Source organism: Chlorocebus sabaeus, chromosome 2 (genome assembly GCF_047675955.1).
Source record: "Chlorocebus sabaeus isolate Y175 chromosome 2, mChlSab1.0.hap1, whole genome shotgun sequence".
Classification (NCBI taxonomy): Eukaryota; Metazoa; Chordata; class Mammalia; order Primates; family Cercopithecidae; genus Chlorocebus; species Chlorocebus sabaeus.
In genome coordinates, this window is record NC_132905.1 from 90,386,781 (window position 1) to 90,406,672 (window position 19,892).

At 44.0% G+C, this 19,892-nt stretch overlaps 1 protein-coding gene across 1 annotated transcript in view; it reads left to right on the forward strand.

The window, feature by feature from the left end:
* The first annotated feature begins 1,105 nt into the window (after positions 1 to 1,105).
* MORC3 (MORC family CW-type zinc finger 3) overlaps positions 1,106 to 19,892 on the forward strand; it is a 54,932-nt gene continuing 36,145 nt past the window's right edge. The window contains exons 1-5 of the mRNA XM_007967611.3: positions 1,106 to 1,233; positions 13,812 to 13,884; positions 17,421 to 17,553; positions 18,284 to 18,498; positions 19,318 to 19,465. Coding sequence (XP_007965802.1) covers positions 1,195 to 1,233; positions 13,812 to 13,884; positions 17,421 to 17,553; positions 18,284 to 18,498; positions 19,318 to 19,465 — 608 coding nt within the window. The 5' untranslated portion in view covers positions 1,106 to 1,194. The remainder of the gene's footprint in view (positions 1,234 to 13,811; positions 13,885 to 17,420; positions 17,554 to 18,283; positions 18,499 to 19,317; positions 19,466 to 19,892) is intronic.

The following is a 19,892-nucleotide window of genomic DNA, read 5'->3' on the forward strand; positions in this document are numbered from 1 at the left end:
GGCATGAGCCACTGCACCCAGCCGATTTCTCTTTTTAAAAATAAATAATGTTTTTGAGATAGTCTCGCTCTGTCTCCCAGGCTGGAGTACAGTGGCGCGACCTGGGCTCACTGCAACCTCTCTGTCCTGGGTTCACACAATTCTCCTGCCTCAGCCTCCCTAGTAGCTGGGATTACAGGCGCCCACCACCATGCCCAGCTAATTTTTGTATTTTTAGTAGAGATGGGGTTTCACCATGTTGGCCAGATTGGTTTTGAACCCTATCAAGTAAACCCCTAGCCTTGACCTCCCAATGTGTTGGGATTATAGGCGTGAGCCACTGCGACTGGCCTTATGCCTTTAGGACTCTTATTTATTTATTTTGAGACGGAGTTTCACTCTTGTTGCCCAGGCTGGAGTGCAATGGTGCAATCTCGGCTCATTGTAACCTCCGCCTCCTGGGTTCAAACATTCTCCTGCCTCAGCCTCCCGAGTAGCTGGGATCACAGGCATGCGCCACCACGCCCGACTAATTTTATATTTTTAATAGAGATGGGGTTTCTTCATGTTGGTCAGGCTGGTCTCCAACTTCTGAGTTCAGGTGATCCGCCCGCCTCGCCCTCCCAAAGTGCTGGGATTACAGGCGTGAGCCACCGCGCCCGGCCCTAGAACTCTCTTTTTTTTTTTTTTTTTTTTTTAAATCATGAGTTAGGCTGATAATTTTCAGGGCAAATCCAAAGAGTCTCCATTAATGTCTGTCTTTATTTCGTTAAGGTTTCACATGAACACTGGAGGATATGCAATGGCTTTTTTCAGCGCAAAAATTCACATCCTACCAGGTCAAGTGACTGGAGTTCACCTGTCTCGGGTATACCGCACCTCGCGCCAGGCTTCAGAAGCTAGATCCCCGAGTCTCCAGGTCCAGCTGGGCGTGGAGACGGGTACGTGCCCGCCGCGCCTCGCGCATGCGCCCTAGGCCCGCAGGGCCCCGCGCTCGAAGCTCAGCTCCCAGTGTACCCTGCTTTAACCAGCCAGCCAATTCACCTTCCTTCCCGAAGCTCCCAATTCAGCATTGCCTGGAGGCGGAAGTGGGTGGGAGGGGCCAGACACGAGCCCCGCCCCGGAAGTGGGCGGACCCAAGGGCTCCACAGTCGTTCCGCCGCCGCCCAGTCGGGTTGCGGCGGAGGCCGGTCCTGGCTTTGTAGCTAGCTCAAGATGGCGGCGCAGCCACCCCGCGGGATACGCCTCAGCGCGGTGAGCAGCCGCGAGGGGTGGAGCGGGCCGTATCCCAGGAGGGCGGGCAGGCGGGCAAGCGAGGGTGGGCCGGCAGTGGGCGGTGGCGGCTTGTGGGGCCGGCGAGGCGGCGGGGGCTGCGGCGGGGCCGGGGGAGGGGGCGGCCATCTCGCTCCCGTCGGCGGAGTGGCTCGGTTGCGGGTCGGGCTGGGGCGGCGCGGGACGGGCTATGTTCCGTCGCCTCTGCGTTGTGTTTCTGTTTTGCTTCGGGGAGGGCGAGGGTCGCGGCCCTCTTCCCAGCTCCCTTCTAGTCTACCCGCAGCTGTCGTCCGCGGACGAGGCCTCGGCGGGAGACCGGACTGCTCCCGGGGCCGCGGGGCCCCTGACTTTTCTGTCCGCTGGGCGCTGTGGTGGGAAAGGAGCGGGTTCCGCGTCCAGAAACGCCGGCGGCCTCGACCTCCCGGGGGCGGGGACTGGGCTCCGGGCCTGCCCGCGGGCGAGTGGAGTCGGGATGAGTGTGCCTGATACCTGTCAGTGCCCGCAGCTTCCTTGGCAGTGGAAGCCCTGGGGCCCAGACCCTAGATCGCCGAGCTGGAGCTCTCCTGTATCCCACGTTGCGTCTGTTTTGGGGCGTTTCGAGTTCTTGGAAGCCCTGCGAACATTTCATGTATCTTAAATTGTAGGGAGCGGTCACACAAGATAACTTGAAATCTCACGTCCAGGAAATGTGGGCGTGGCTTCCCCACCTGATTATCCTAAAAAACTTTACTTCCTTGTGAGCGCAGTTGTTGTTATGCTGAAACGTTCCTCTTTTCTGGAGGTTGTTGATTCTTGCCGAAGAATGACTGCCCTAGTGCCACTAATTTTAACATTCGAATGGGTAGTGACTGCTTGGGGTACGAACATGTAGAGAGTACTTGGTACATTGCTCTACGACTTCTTTCATTCGTTTAGGCAGATTCTAACACCTGGTTTTGACGGACTTTAAATTTTTTCTAGTCCGATCTTTGTGAAATGATATCTGCTTTTACTTGCATTTCCTTGCATTTCCTTGACTATTTTGTGTGGTTGAGCTCTTCGCATGTATTAGTCTTTGTGGTTTTTTGTTTTGGTTTTTTTTTTGAATTGCCTATTCCTATCCTTTGCCCATTTTCTATTTTTCTTTTGGGAGGATCTTTATTGATTTGTAAGAGTTTTTTACGTATTCTAGATAAAGGTCCATCCTTTCGTTATGTAACTGGCTTATTGAGCCAGCTAGGCTTTGGTAGTTTGAAAATAGAGGACAATTTTATTCTTTTTTTTTTTTTTTTAACCATTGGCTGTAAACATTAGTTATTCCCCACTTGTGTGAATCTGGGTTGACTAACGCTTTCCCATTAGCTTAAAGTATTGTAAAGTCTGGCTTTATCTAGTTTAAAATCTCTATTCTCTCTGCCTCCCTTTTCCCCCTCTCTTCTTTCCTGGCTTCTCTCTCCTTCCCCTTTCGAGGTTGAGTCTTGTTCAGGCCCAGAAACCTGTAGGGGAGAAATGCAGTGAGTTGATTTCCTAACTGTTTCTGTCCTTTGATTCTCTTCTCCCTTCCCGGCCCCCGGACTCTTGTAGACTCTGGCTCTTCAAGATTGAGGGGAGAAAGGAAGCAGAGATAATGGTCAAACAGCGTTTAGACACCAGCATTGTTAGCGGGCCCTCTGGGTGTTGCTGCTGTCCATGTGCTGGGTCTTTGTTTTGTGGGTAATATGGGCTGTTGGGAACCTTACTGACAGAAATCTCCCATCTGCAGCCTCTTTGCTTTTGCTTTAGGTCAGGAGTTGGCAAACTACAGCTCATGGGCCAAATCCAGCCCAGCACCTGTTTTTATAGGGCCTGAAGGCTAAGAGTGATTTATACATTTGTAAACGGTTGAGGAAAGAAAGAAGAATGTTTAGTGAGGTAAAAAATAATGCGAAATACAAATTTCAGTTCCCATAAAATTTTATTGGAATATAGCCATAAACGTTATTTGCTTATAGTTCTCAAATGTGTGCATTAATAGAGATACAAGTTAATGAGCTTATGCATTTGTCAAAAGTCCTACATTTTAAAGGCACAAAGGGTGAACCCTTAGTGTATACACTTTTTTTGGGGGGGTGGGTTAGAGTTTCACCCTGTCTCCAGGCTGCAGTGCAGTGATACGATCTCGATCTCGGTTCACTGCAACCTCCACCTCCTGGATTCAAGCACTTCTCCTGCCTCAGCCTCCTGAGTAGCTGCGTTTACACATGTGGGCCACCACACCCGCTAATTTTGGTATTTTTAGTATATATAGGGTTTCACCATGTTGGCCAGGCTGGTCTCAAATTGTGCCCGGCCCAATGTATACACATTTTAAACAGTCATTTAGGAGATCAGAGATACCAGGATGAAATGCAGAGTGACAAAAAGTTTTTAAATTTTTTGCTTTTTACGCCTGTAATTCTAGTGAAGTGAGATGCATATACTTTGGTTTTTGTTGTTGATTTTTTTCAGAAATCCTGCTGTGGATTTAGCTGATGCACACTCGTCACCACCTCCCATACTTCAATGCTTTTATCACTTTTTTTGGTTGAATTACTATATGGTTTGTTATTACTCTTGCAAATGAGCTAACCAGTGTATAGTATGATTGCATTTTCTTTCTTATACAAACCTTTTGTTTTCCCTGAAGTTCATTGATTTATATTTTGTTTGTTTAGTTTTTCTCTGTACTGATCATCCAGACATCCAGAGAACTGGGAGCTCTTTTCCAGATGGATTCAGACACACCCAGTGTTTTGTCATTTGGAAGTCAGTTGGGAGTCATCAGCTCAGTCGTAATTTGGGGACTTCCCTTTAACATCTGTCTGGAAATTTCCTTCCTCTTTTCATGTGTCTCCATCTCACATATCCTTCTGTCTGATATGTAGCTTAGTGACTGACATTCTGAAGCCTACTCTCTCCGGTTCAAATCCTGACCAGATGTGTGTCCTTGGCCAAGTCATTTAACCTCTTTGTGCCAGAGTTTCCAATCTGAATGATGACAATAATAATGTTACCCACCTCAAAGTGTTGTTTTAAAAATTACATGAGCAAATAGATAAATAAAAGGGCTGTACGTGCTGTAGGTGCACAGTAATGTTTGCTATTTTTGTTACTGTTAGTGGTGGAGAATATCCACCACTAACAATAAAACCATTTCCAGAAACAGGTGTAGCTTCCTGAAAAAAGGGTTCATGGGAAGAAAAAAATTTTGTCATTTCTGGAAAATAAATTTATGCTACCCTTGCTCTTTCTTGAATTATAATTTGGCTAGATTTGCATTCTGGATTGGAAATTCTTTCCGAATTTTAAAAATATGCTTGATTGTTTAATAGAGGCTGTGCATTTTATTGGGCACTTAGCCTGGAAGCTCAAGTCCTTAACATCTGGAAAATGTTCTTATTTATTTTGACAATTTTCTTCCCACCAATTTTCTTCCTCTTTTTTGTTTACTGTCTTCTCATTGTTTTTCCTCTTGCGGGATTTCCTCCACTTATCTCCTCCCGTGCTACTGTAGTGTTTTTCTTGTTTGTTGTTTGTTTGTTTTTGAGATGGAGTTTCTCTCTTGTTGTCCAGACTGAAGTGCAAGGCTCACCGCAACCTCTGCCTACCCAACCTCTGCCTGCCGGGTCCAAGCGATTCTCCTGCCTCAGCCTCCCAAGTAGCTGGGATTGCAGGCATATACCACCACGTCCGGCTGATTTTGTGTTTTTAGTAGAGACGGGGTTTCTCCAATGTTGGTCAGGCTGGTCTTGAACTCCCAACCTCAGGTGATCTGCCCACCCCGATCTCCCAAAGTGCTGGGATGACAAGCCTGAGCCCACTCCCAGCCACAACGCTTTTAATTGTTACAAATAATGTCTTGGTTTTTGAATGTCTTTTTGAATTCTCCCTGGACAAAATGTTCATTCTTATTGCTAGATACATTAACTGTATTATTATTATTATTATTTTTTCTGAGACAAGTCTCCATCTGTCCCCCAGGCTGGAGTGCAGTGACGCAATCTCGTCTCACTGCAAGCTCCGCCTCCTAGGTTCATGCCATTCTTCTGCCTCAGCCTCCCGAGTAGCTGGGACCACAGGCGCCTGCCACCACGCCCGGCTAATTTTTTGTATTTTTAGTAGAGACGGGGGTTTCACTGTGTTAGCCAGGATAGTCTCGATCTCCTGACCTCATGATCCACCCGCCTTGGCCTCCCAAAGTGCTGGGATTATAGGCATGAGCCACCGTGCCTGGCCTAACCGTAGTATTTTTGAAGTTTTCTTTTGCTCACTGCATTATCTCTATTTTCTTCATGTTTCTTTTACTGTGTATTGTTTTTGGTTTCTAATTTTAAACACTCTCAAATGTCTGGAAACAGCCTTCTTACTTTTTTTTTTTTAAAGACAAGAGTTTCACTCTTGTTGCCCAGGCTGGAGTGTGGTGGCACGATCTCAGCTCACTGCAGCCTCCGCCTCCCATGTTCAAGCAGTTCTCTTGCCTCAGCCTCCCAAGTAGCTGGGATTACAGACATGTGCCACCATTCCTGGCTAATTTTTTGTGTTTTTAATAGAGACAGGGTTTTACCGTGTTGGCCCGGCTGGTCTTGAACTCCTGACCTCAAGTGATCCACCCGCCTCGGCCTCCCAAAGTACTGGGATTACAGGCGTGAGCCACCACAGCTGGCAGCCTTCTCACATTTTTAAGTGAGACACTAAAAACTGCAAGATTTTCATATGTGAATAGAGCTAGTTTGGTGGGTTTCACTGTTGGGTGATCACATAGGAAGGAGTCATTTTGTTGGGGGTGCTTTATGTTGGTGTCTGTAGACTATAAAAAATGGGAACTGTTGGACAATAAGAAAAGTATATTTTTAAAAACTGAAAATTTTAAAAAGTAATTTTAAAAAACGAGAACAAAAATTAAACAAGATGCTATCCAGAAAGGCCAGTTGCAATTGTTAAGGAACCAAATAGAACTTTAAGAAATCAGCTTCCCAAGGAGGAATTCTGCTGTATGTAGTCTCCTGCCATGGCATAATCCTGGCTGCTAGCTCTTGGAAATTGGCATGAAAGGAAGAAAGGCATATCACATTGTTCAGTTTGCTAACTTGCTGTTTATTTGTTTATTATTGTAATAAAACACATGTAGCATACAATTTATCATGCTAACCATTTTAAAGTTTCAGTTCAGTACTGCTAAGTACAGTCACGTTGTTGTGTAATGATCAGTCTCTCCAGAGCTCTTCTTGTTGCGAAACTAAAACCCTGTACCCATTAAATAGTCACTTTTCCAGCACCTGACAAACACCATTCTACTTTCTGTCTAGGAATTTGACTACAGTAGTCCCCACTTAACTGCAGTTTTGCTTTCTTCAGTTTCAGTTACCCAAAGTCAACCATGGTCCGAAAGTATTAAATGGAAAATTGTAGAAGCAGTGCATAAATTCTAAACTGTGCCCCCATCTGAGTAGTGCCTGGCATGTGAATCATCCCTTTGTCCATTATATCTGCACTGTGGATATGTGCTGACAACCTATTAGTCACTTAGTAGCTGTGAGTTTTCAGATTCGCTGTCGTTGTGTCATTTTATTTTATTATGAAATTGTTGTTAATTTGGCTGGGCGCAGTGACGCACACCTCAGCACTTTGGGAGACCAAGGCAGGGGGATCACTTGAGGTCAGGAGTTCGAGACCAGCCTGGCCAATGTGGTAAAACCCTGTCTGTACTGAAAATACAAAAATTACCTGGGCGTGGTGGCGGGTGCCTGTAATCCCAGCTACTCGGGAGGCTGAGGCGGGAGAATCGCTTGAACCCGAGAGGTGGAAGTTGCAGTGAGCTGAGATCTTGCCATTGCACTCTAGCCTGGGTGACGAGAGCGAAACTTCTCAAAAAAATAAAATAGAATAAATTATTGTTAATTTGGCCAGGCTCGGTGGCTCATGCCTGTAATCCCAGCTTTGGGAGACTGAGGCGGGCACATCACTTGAGATCAGGAGTTTGAGACCAGCCTGGACAAATGGTGAAACCCCAACTTTACCAAAAATCCGAAAAAATTAGCTGGGCATAGTGGCACACACCTGTGGTCCCAGCTACTCAGGAGACTGAGGCAGGAAAATCGCTTGAACCTGAAGACGAAGGTTGCAGTGAGCCACGCCACTGGACTCCAGCCTGGACAACAGAGCAAGACTCCATCTCTATATAAATAAATAATACAATGTTAAATTCTTACTGTGCCTTATTTATAAATTGAACTCTATCATAAGTACATACAGGAACAAATCGTATATATGGTTTGGTACCATCTGCAGTTTTAGGAATCCACTGAGGGTCTTAGAATGCATTCTCTGAGTCTGAGGATAAAGGCAGACTGCTGTACTCATATCAGTGGAATTATACAGTATTTGACTTGTGACTGCCTTATTTCTTTTTTTTTTTTTGAGACGGAGTCTCGCTCTGTCGCCCAGGCTGGAGTGCAGTTGCCAGATCTCAGCTCACTGCAAGCTCCGCCTCCCGGGTTCACGCCATTCTCCTGCCTCAGCCTCCTGTGTAGCTGGGACTACAGGCGTCTGCCACCGCGCCCGGCTAATTTTTGTATTTTTTTTTTTTTTAGTAGAGACGGGGTTTAACCGTATTAGCCAGGATGGTCTCGATCTCCTGACCTCGCGATCTGCCCGTCTTGGCCTCCCAAAGTGCTGGGATTACAGGCTTGAGCCACTGCACCCGGCCGACTGCTTTTTTTCATTAATGTCTTCACGGTTCATCCATGTTGTAGTGTGCATTAGGATTTCCTTCTTTGCTTAAGGTTAATATTTTATTGTATGTCAGAAGACAACATTATAAATTTAATTTTTTTTCTTTTTTTTTGAGATGAGTCTCACTCTGTTGCCCAGGCTGGAGTGCAGTGGCACGATCTCAGCTCACTCCTACCTCTGCTTCCCGGGTTTAAGCAATTCTTGTGCCTCAGCCTCCCAAGTAGCTGGGATTACAGGTGTGTGCCACTGTGCCTAGCTAATTTTTGTATTTTTAGTAGAGGCGGGGTTTCACCATGTTGGCCAGGCTGGTCTTGAACACCTGATGTCAAGTGATCCACCCGCCTCGGCCTCCCAAAGTCCTGGGATTATAGGTGTGAGCCACTACACCCAGCTGTCTTCCTCTATTTTTAATTTCACATTCATATACAGTTGATATGATCAAAAAGTAGATTTGTTTTTGTCCTGGTTCTTGGCACTGGAGCTCTTGAAATCTTTGGTATTTCCTGATAACCATGAGAAGAACATCTTTTGTTATTTATAGTAATAAGCCCCCGCCCTTTTTTTTTAAGCACATCTGAGTTTATGCTAATTAGCTGACTTCTTTTTTTTTTTTTTTTGGAGATGGAGTCCCCCCCTCTGTCGCCCAGGCTGGAGTGCAGTGATGCGATCTCAGTTCACTGCAGCCTCCACCTACTGGGTTCAAGTGATTCTTCCGCCTCACCCTCCCCAGTAGCTGGGACAAAGGTGCACACCATCACACCTGGCTATTTTTTGTATTTTTAGTAGAGATGAAGTTTTGCCATGTTGGCCAGGCTGGTCTCGAACTCCTGACTTTAGGTGGTTTACTCACCTCGGTCTCCCAAAGTGTTGGGATTACAGGCATGAGCCACCGCGCCTGGCCAATTTTTTGTATTTTTAATAGAGACAGGGTTTCACCATGTTGACAAGGCTGGTCTCATACTCCTGACCTCAGGTGATCCACTTGCCTCAACCTCCCGAAGTGCTGGGGTTACAGGCATGAACCACTGGGCCCAGCCTGTAATATCCTTTACATTGTAACTTTTAGCCTCCCTGGGCCACATTGGAAGAAGAATTGTCTTGGGCCACACACATAAAGTACACTAACAATAGCTGATGAGGTTAAAAAAAAAATTGTAGTGATAGCTGATGAGCTACAAAAAAAAAAAAAAAAAATCACGAAAGAAACTTCATGTTTTAAGAAAGTTTACAGGCCGGGCACGGTGGCTCATGCCTGTAATCCCAGCACTTTGGGAGGTCGAGGTGGGCGGATCGCCTGAGGTTGGGAGTTTGAGGCCAGCCCGGCCAGCATGGTGAAATCCCGTCTCTACCAAAAACACAAAAAAATTAGCCAGGCGTGGTGGCAGGTGTCTGTAATCCCAGCTACTTGGGAAGCTGTGGCAGGAGAATCGCTTGAACCTGGGAGGCAGAGGTTGCAGTGAGCTGAGATCATGCCATTGCACTCCAGCCTGGGCAACAGAGCGCGAGACTCCATCTCAAAAAAAAAAAAAAGAAAGTTTACAAGTTTGTGTTGGGCTGCATTCAAAGCTGTCCTGGGCCACGTGCATCCCGCGGGCTGAGGGCTAAACAGGCTTGCTTTACAATGAATCAGTGTTTTTTTGAGTTTTGTGAGCATTATAGCACATTATCAAACATAAAGAGGGAATCATATGAACACCCAATTTATGGTTGGTCTGTCAGAATTACAGGAAGCTCTAAGGGTTTATGGTAGTTGACTAATAATTTTCTTCTTGTTTGGTAGTATAAACCAAAAATAAAATTCTAAGGCTCTTCCAGCCATCTGAGTGGACTTCCTTCTCAGCCAGAGCACTCTAAACATTTAATCTGAAAGACTAGTTCAGGCCATGACAGAAAGTTGGGGTCATACCTGCTTCATTACTCTCTGGTGTAACATCACATAACAAGGAAAGAAATCAAAATAATTCTAAATAGATTTCCTTGTCGTATCTTGAAGTTGCCCTACAAAGTTTGTCTCTTGTGGAAAAAAATGTACGTTGTGTAGAGAATCCCCTTTTCCCTTTTTTTTTTCTTTTTCTTTCTTTTTTTTGTTGTTGTTTTTGAGATGTAGTTTCGCTCTTATTGCCCAGGCTGGGGTGCAATGACCCAATCTCAGCTCACTGTAACCTCTGCCTTCTGGGTTCAAGCAATTCTCCTGCCTTAGTCTCCCAAGTAGGTGAGATTACAGGCATGAGCCACCAGGCTCGGCTAATTTTGTATTTTTAGTAAAGGTGGGGTTTCATCGTGTTGGTTAGGCTGGTGTTGAACTGCTGACCTCAGGTGATCCACCAGCCTCGGCCTCCCAGAGTGCTAGGATTACAGGTGTGAGCCACCAGACCTGTCCTGAGCCACCGCACCTGGCCATTCCGTTTTTTTTTTTTTTGTTTCCAGATCCAGGAGATAATTAACTAAGAGTCAGGCACCCTTTTCAGTCTCATAAGAAAACATTTTACAGCCTCTTCTGTCTTAAGCCTGCTAGCTAAGAGCTTCCTCTGCATAGTGAAACTTTGGTCTCCACAATCCTTTGTCTTAACCCAAACATTTCCTGTCTGTTGATCCCAGGTCCTTAGACAAACTCAACCAATCATCAACCAGAAAATGTTTAAATTTACCTAGAGCCTGGAAGTCCCCACTTTGACTTGTCTCACCTTTCTGAACCAAACCAATATACATCTTAAACGTGTTTCATTGATATCTCATACCACCCTAAAATATGTAAAAGCAGGCTGTACCCCGACCACCTTGGGCACATGTTCTCAGGACCACTTGAGGGCTGTGTCATGGGCCATGGTCACTCATATTTGGTTCAGAATAAATGTCTTCAAATATTTTACAAAGTTTGACTCTTTTTCGTCGACAGTAGCCAGAGGTTTTACACCCCAGGGCCATGCCCCATGGTTAAGTTGTAGATTGGGGGAGGAGTGTATCATTCTTTTATCAATGGTAGAATGATATTTGTACAGGGGAGGAGGTGGGACAGGAAGGTTTTCCTGATGCCTCAGTTTTGAGAAAAGACTTCTTGTGCAAGATGAAGAGCTGGAAATTTAGTTTCATTAAGAACTGTTTGTGATGTGTGCTTTAGAAAGTCTGAGTTACCTATACTCCATATTTCATGGATGTATGCTGTATTATATGATGTCTGCCAGAGAAAGTCTGAATTGCATATATACTAGTTTGAAAAGTCTTCTTCAGGATACTGTTTCTCACTTGTGTGCTTCAACTTAATGGTAAATGAAGGTTTGGGAATTGTCCGGAAGCAAGTGTGGACAGAGGAGAAGTAGACCTTTCTGACACCTTGTGGCAGCACCTGAGAACTACAGATGTAGTTGGCTTGATCTACAGTCTAATCATATTTTTAGGGGTCTTCACACTGCAAAGTGCTTTCCACCTTTTTTCCCCCTAATTAGGAGAGAATCTGTTCAGAATGAACAAAAAAATTGCATGAAAATTCTCTGGATACTGAAATTTTTAAGGCTCTGCCTTTTAAAACTACTTGTGTGTTTTTGGCCAGGTACAGTGGCTCACGCCTGTAATCCCAGCACTTTGGGAGGCCGAGGCGGGTGGATCACGTGGTCAGGAGATCGAGATCATCCTGGCTAACACGGTGAAACCCTGTCTCTACTGAAAATACAAGAATTAGCTGGGCATGGTGGCAGGCACCTGTAGTCCTCAGCTCAGGAGGCTGAGGCAGGAGAATGGTGTAAGTAAATCCGGGAGACAGAGCTTTCAGTGAGCCTAGATCACAACACTGCACTGCAGCCTGGGTGACAGTGAGAATCTGTCTCAAAAAAAAAAAAAAAAAAAAAGAACTACATGTGTGTTTTTATACACTTGTACATAGCACTATTCAGGAATTTAGAGAATTCCCAATAGCATGAGGTTGACTGGCATATTCTTCCATAAAGAATTGTGAGTAAAATCAGACATAAAGCTTTGGGAATTAAGACTCAATGCAAATTTGTTGCATTGTGTTCAAACGAAAAACCTTACACAAGTTAAAGTTTTATTGAGCTAAGAATAATTCAGTATTGGGCATAGTGGCCCCCTACTGCAATCCCAGTACTTTGGGAGGCTGATGTGGGAGGATCACTTGAGGCCAGGAGTTGGAGACCAGCCCGGGCAACGTAGTGAGACTCCTGACTCTATAAAATAGTGTAAAGTTAGCCAGGCATAGAGGTGCATGCCTGTGGTCCCAGCTACTCGGGAGGCTGAGGGAGGAGAATCACTTGAACTCAGAAGTTCAAGGCTGCGGTGAGCTATGATTACACTACTGCACTGCAGCCTGGGCAGCAGAGACTGACTCTGCCTCTAAAAAACTAAGAGGCTGGGTGCAGTGGCTTACACCTGTAATCCCAGCACTTTGGGAAACCGAAGTGGGTGAATCACTTGAGGCCAGGAGTTCGAGACCAGCCTGGTCAACATGGCGAAACCCCGTCTCTACTAAAAATACAAAGAATTAGCCATGTGTGGTTGTGCACATCTGTAATCCCAGCTACTCGGGAGTCTGAGGCAAGAGAATCACTTGAACCCAGGAGGCGGAGGTTGCGGTCAGCCGAAATTGTGCCACTGTACTACATACAGCCTAAGTGACAGAGCACAATTCTGTCTCAGAAAAAAATAGGACAGGCATCAGAACCAGAACAGGTTCTAAGCACTCTGACCTGCAACGTGATCAGGCAATATTTGTGGACAACACAAAAGTAAAGTACAGAAATAGTTTAATTGGTTGCAGCTTGGCATTTTGCCTTATTTAAATCATCTGGTGACCTGTGATTGTCTGAAGATGGGCTTCTGTAATTGAGACTCAGATGTTTGTTACTGGAGTACAAATTCTCCTGTTAGGCATTCAGTTAGTTTTCATACTGTTAGGTTGTAATTCCTTATATACTGACTGGACTATGGAGGCATTCTCAGGCCAAGTTTAGTTTAACAATTGGAACCCTTTTTTTTTTTTGATATGGAGTCTCGCTCTGTCACCCAGGCTGGAGTGCAGTGGCGCGATCTCAGCTCACTGCAAGCTCCGCCTCTTGGGTTCACGCCATTCTCCTGCCTCAGCCTCCTGAGTAACTGGGATTATAGGCGCCTGCCACCAAGCCCGGCTAATTTTTTTTTGTATTTTTAGTAGAGACGGGTTTCACCATGTTAGCCAGGATGATCTCGATTTCCTGACCTCGTGATCTGCCCACCTCAGCCTCCCAAAGTGCTGGGATTACAGGTGTGAGCCACCGTGCCCGGCCAACAATTGGAACTCTTACTTGAATTCTTTGAAGAGTTTGTAGTTGTATACTACTCCACTGCTACAAGTTCAGCTATAATGAACTTGGAGTAAATAATCAAGTCACAGTGCCAGAAAAACTTACTGATCAAGCCAAGTTAAGTTTATTAGGCCTGATACACGTAGGAGAAAATGCCTCCTTGACAAAGTCTTAGTTGTGTCTCAAAATAGAGAAATTAGGAAATGGTGTTTATAGGATTTTAGGGCCTTGGCTGGATCATTTTAAGGTAGGTCTTGGCAAGGTAGGTCCCTATTTGGGATTGGACAATTATGACATTGTAGACTTAAAGAGGGCAGTGTTTTGAACCAAGTCTTGGTGAGTAAGCTATTTAGTTGGTTCCCAATGTTATCTCCCAAGAATCAAATATTCTAGATTGTATCTTCCAGATGTATCCTGGAACAAGCAGCTAAGTCCCTTTTGTTTGGTCTCAGTGTTGTTTAACATGGGGATAAAAATACTGGTTTTTATTTTCAAAAGTAAGACCTGAATTAATTTACATGAACCTTTTATTTGTTTCAGCTTTGCCCGAAGTTTTTACATACAAATTCTACTAGTCACACCTGGCCATTCAGTGCAGTTGCTGAATTAATAGGTATGTAGTTTGACATTTCATATGCCATTTGTTGCTTACAATTGTAGGTTTGTTTTTTTTTTTTTTGAGGCAGAGTCTTGCTGTGTCGCCCAGGCTGGAGTGCAGTGCCGCGATCTTGGCTCACTGCAAGCTCCGCCTCCTGGGTTCACTCCATTCTCCTGCCTCATCCTCCTGAGTAACTGGGACTGCAGGCGCCTGCCACCATGCCTGGCTAATTTTTTTGTATTTTTTTAGTAGAGACGGGGTTTCACCGTGTTAGCCAGGATGATCTCGATTTCCTGACCGTGATCCACCTGCATCAGCCTCCCAAAGTGCTGGGATTGTAGGCATGAGCCACAGCTCGTGGCCTACAATTGTAATTTTAAAAACCTTTTATTGAAAACTTAAGTACAAGTGTCCTTTAAAAAAAAAAAAGTGTGTTGGCCAGGCACTTGAGGCTAGGAGTTCAAGACCAGCCTGGGCAACATAGTGAGATCCAGTCATTACAAAAATATTTAAAACTCAGCTGGGTATGATGGTGCATGCCTGTGGTCCCAGCTACTCAGGAGACTGAGGTGGGAGGATCACGTGAGCCCGGGAAGTTGAGGCTGCAATGAGCCGTGATTGTGCTATTGCATTCCAACCTGGGCAGGCGACAGAGCAAGAAAAAAAACAAAAGCAAATACCTTGAATGATAACATTAATGATAAAAATTACATAGCATAACAGCTATTCACATGGATGTCAGGTTAGTCACTGTTCAGCTTTCTCTTTAATACTACCCAAGGATTTCATAGTTTTTAGGATTTACTTTGCTAACTTCCTCAAGTGTTTATATTGAAAATATTTTTATTTTTGTTATAAAAGTAAACATAATTATAAGGAGTTTATTTTGAGACCAGATCTCACCATGTTGTCCAGGCTGGTCTAAAACTCCTGGGCTCAGGGGATCCTCCCACCTCAGCCTCAGGAGTATCTGGGATTACAAGTGTGCACCACAGTATCTGGCAGAATTATGTTTATTAGTAGCACAAAAGTATGTGTAACATACAGCATGGATTCATTTTTCTGGTATCAGTAGGAGGATTAGTATTGTGTTAGATTTGTGATAAATTCTTGCTTCTTTCAATAAATGAGAAGTTTAAGGTTTAGGATTGTATTTTAACAGCATTTCAATGAACATGAGAAAGCGGCAAGGTTGCGGTCAGATTTGCATTTATGGATCATGATTTTTTTCTTGGGAAAAATTCATGCATAGGCTGGGTTCACAGTTGTTCACACCTGTAATCCCAACACTTTGGGAGGCTAAGCCAGGAGGATCACAGCCCAGGAGTTGGGGACCACCCTGAGAAACATAGTGGGGACCCCATCTCTACAAAAAATACAAAGATTCGCCAGGGTGGTGGTGCATGCATGTAGTCCTACTTCCTCGGGAATCTGAGGTAGGAGGATCACTTGAGCCAAGGAAGTCAAGGCTTCAGTGGAGTAAGTCTTGCTCCAGCCTGGGCTACATAAGACCCTGTCTCCAACAAAAAGGAAAAGACAAAGAAAAGAAAAAGTCATGCACACAAACATATGCCTAGTTGAAAAATTTAGGCATATGTTTAAGAAACAGATAATAAAGGGAAATTGTATTCTTAGGAATTCTTAGATATATTTTAGAATTTTTATCAAGGAAGAGTTCTATCTTAGATGGAAGAAAAAATAAAAGAAACTTTTTTTTTTTTTTTTTTGAGACAGAGTCTTGCTGTGTCACCCAGGCTGGAGTGCAGTGGCTCAGTCTCGGCTCACTGGAACCTCCTCTACCTCCTGGGTTCAAGCACTTGTCTCTCAGCCTCCTGAGTAACTGGGACTACAGGCACCCACCATCACTCCCGGCTAATTTTTGTATTTTTAGTAGAGAGAGGGTTTCACCCTTTTGGTCAGACTGGTCTCAAACTCCTGACCTCAGGTGATCCACCTACCTCCTCCCAAAGTGCTGGGATTACAGGCATGAGCCACTGCGCCCAGCTCTAGTTTTCATTTTTTAATATATTTCTTTGTACACCTATTCTGAGAGAAATGAGTATGTTAAACAAGGATGTTAAATGGAGAGGTATACAGAAATAATGTAAAAGCCGCCAGAAACTTGATTTAACTTGGTGAAACTGAGAAGTGCCACAATTTAAAGAAATAGTAGAAAGTGAATATGCCATCCTTGTATGTAGCTTAGCAGAAAATGTTGCTGCCTTCTCATTTATTCATCGATTAGTGTGTACCTTCCATTGACAATCAGGTCTCTTTCCCCTATGATAGCCAGGTTAGTCCCTCTTTTTTTTTTTTTCTTTTTCCTTTTTTGAGACGGAATTTCACTCTTGTCGCCCAGGCTGGAGTGCAATGGCGCTATCTCGGCTCACTGCAACCTCACCTCCTGGGTTCAAAAAATTCTCCTTTCTCAGCGTCCCGAGTAGCTGGGATTACAGATGCCAGCTACCATGCCCAGCTAACTTTTTTTTTTTTTTTTTTTAAATACAGATGGGATTTCACCCTGTCGGCCAGGCTGGTCTCAAATTCCTGACCTCAGGTGTTCTACCCACCTCAGCCTCCCAGAGTGCTGGGGTTACAGGCGTGAGCCACCGTAGTCATCCTTTTTTTTTTTTTAAAAATATATATTTGAGACAGAGTCTTGCTGTGTTGCCCAGGCTAGAGTGCAGTGGCATGATCTCTGCTCACTGCAACCTCTGCCTCCCAGGCTCGAGCAATTCTCCTGTCTCAGCCTCTGGATTAGCTGGGACTACAGGCATGTGCCACCATGCCTGGCGGATTTTTGTATTTTTAGTAGAGGTGGGGTTTCACCATGTTGGCCAGGCTGGTCTCGAACTAACTTCAGATAATCTGCCCGCCTCAGCCTCCCAAAGTGCTCGGATTATAGGCGTAAGCCACCGCACACAGCCTTAGTCCCTCTTTTAATCATCTCTGCAGTGTAGTGATTTTTCTTCCTTTGTACTTCTTTGGTGTGCTGGGTACCAGTCTTTGCTGTCTCTTTAACATGGAAGGTGTTAATTCTGTAATAGTCAATTAAAATATACCAGGATGCAGTTTATTTTCATGTTCTTAAATCTTAGGAGTTGCTAAAAATTGCAGCTTTTAAAGTTGTCTTAAAACATAGTCTTGGCCGGGCGCGGTGGCTCAAGCCTGTAATCCCAGCACTTTGGGAGGCCGAGATGGGCGGATCACGAGGTCAGGAGATCGAGACTATCCTGGCTAACACGGTGAAACACCGTCTCTACTAAAAAATACAAAAAAAGAAAAACTAGCCGGGCGAGGTGGCGGGCGCCTGTAGTCCCAGCTACTCGGGAGGCTGAGGCAGGAGAATGGCATGAACCCGGGAGGCGGAGCTTGCAGTGAGTGGAGATCGCGCCACTGCACTCCAGCCTGGGCGACAGAGCGAGACTCCGTCTCAAAAAAAAAAAAAAAAAAAAAAATTAGTCTTCTATTGCTTCTTATAGGATTGTTCTGAACTAATTGCTCTTTTTTAAAGTGGAAAATCAGAATTTCTTCAAACTTGTGTTTCCCAGATAATGCTTACGATCCTGATGTGAACGCTAAACAAATATGGATTGACAAAACAGTAATAAATGACCATATATGCTTGACATTCACTGACAATGGGAATGGTATGACTTCTGATAAATTACATAAAATGCTAAGGTAGGTAAAAATGTGCCACACTTCTTAAAATTGTTGCTTTTGCCTAATGGGTTTCCTGTGCCATACTGACTATTCTTGGTTTTTGTTTTTTGAAATGAAATGCTGTATGTACAGTGTGAGCTGTTCTCTAAGAGTCTTCCCATGATTTTCTACTCCTGGTAGATGATTAGTCCGTCCTCACCATTCTCATCACCTACTCCACCCTACCTCCAACTCCCTAAAAGTCCACCATTCCTTTAGAGTTGTAGTATATTTATATCAATTACTGATAACTTTAGTGTAAATTAGGTTTAACCAGTATTTGTAATAAAACTTACCACTTTGTTGGGAGTAACTTTTAGAGGAAGAGATTCATGGGGTGAAATCTCACAGTCCCAGGAGCATGGGTTATACTCAGCTATTTAGTCAGGGTGTGCCAGCAATGAGTTTCCATGTTAGTACTTGTGATCCTTTCTCTCCCCTGTGACATAGATTTGGTTTCCTTCATTTCAGAGCTGGGAAAACACATCAAGATACATTAAAAGTAATCTGCCCAGTATATAAAAAATCAACAACCACCACCAAAAAGTAATCTGCCCAAGATTATACAGCTAGGAAGGGTGAGGCCAGCATTTAAACCCAGGCTTTTTACTTGGTATTACAATTAATGAATTAAAAAAAATTGTAGGTATTTATTTATTTATTTTTGATTATAGGTATTTATTTTTTAAAATCTTTCTTTTCTTCTTAGCTTTGGCTTCAGTGACAAAGTCACCATGAATGGTCATGTGCCAGTTGGATTATATGGGAATGGCTTCAAGTCAGGTTCTATGCGTTTGGGTAAAGATGCAATTGTTTTTACCAAAAATGGAGAAAGCATGAGTGTGGGCCTTTTGTCTCAGACCTACTTGGAAGTCATAAAAGCGGAGCATGTTGTTGTTCCAATAGTGGCATTCAACAAGCACCATATCCTTTTGGTTGTGCAAAAGCTGTGGAGAAACTGAAGAAATAATTCGGAAACATTCCATATTTTTGCCTTCTTCCAGATTATTTCCTTTGAATAACACCTGTTCCATTTCTTACCTCTGTCCTCTGCATTTATCATACACCTGAGGCTAAGGGTTTGTTCTTTTCTCTTCTCTGTTGGACTCCTACTATGGAAATACTCAACATTTTATGTTAAACTTCCTATACCTCTTCTGTTTAGTTCAGGGTTATTGTAGACTAGTAAGACTTTATGGTCTGGCTTGAAAATTTGACTAGTGACCACGAAAGGCAGGATAACTTTAGGAAAATGCCTTTTGTATGAACACATTGAAATATTGGAAAGTATTAAGTTAGTTAGGAATAATAACCTGCTCATTTTTTATTCTTCTTGATGTTTGTTTGAAATCAAGCCGCCATGGTAAAACTTAGAAAATAGGCTGAGCTTGGTGGCTGATGCCTGAAATTCCATCACTTTGGGAGGCCAATGCAGAAGGATTGCTTGAGTCCAGAATTTCGAGACCAGCTCAAGCAACATAGGGAGACCCTGTCTCTACCAAAAATTTAAAAATTACTCGGTCATGTTGGTGGGTGCCTGTGGTCCCAGCTAGGCTGCAGTTAGCCCTGATCACGTTACTGCACTCTAGCCTGAGCAATAGTGAGACCCTATCTCAAAAAAAAAAAAAAACCTTGGAAAATTATGTATAAATAGTTTTTCTGTTATTTAAGTTTACAGAGTTGGTTTTCATATTGTAATTTGAAAAATATGTTGGCAGTCTGAGTCTTTAACTTACGATATACGACAGATGATTAATTTAGCAGAATCAAAAGCCAGCCTTGCTGCAATTCTGGAACATTCCCTGTTTTCTACGGAACAGAAGTTACTGGCAGAACTTGATGCTATTATAGGCAAGAAGGGGACAAGGATCATCATTTGGAATCTCAGAAGGTAAATGTGGACATAGATGTTGACCGTTTGGGAGTAAAGTGCTTGTGCAGGGTGGTGTCCCTACATTCATCTCTTGTTACACACGGTAGAAATACATGGAAAGGTACTCATTTTTTGGTGTAGTTACTGATTTGTCTTTGCCCAGGATATTTTCATATTGTTAAAAAAATTTTTTTCTTTCTTTTTTTTTTTTTTTTTTTTTTTTTTGAGATGAAGTCTCGCCCTTGTCCCCCAGGCTGGAGTGCGATGGCACGATCTCAGCGCACTGCAACGTCTGCCTCCCAGGTTTAAGCGATTTTCCTGCCTCATCCCCCCAAAGCAGCTGGGATTACAGGCGCCTGCCACCACGTCCAGCTAATTTTTGCATTTTTAGTTGAGACGGGGTTTCTCCACGTTGGCCAGGCTGATCTAGAACTCCTGACCTCAG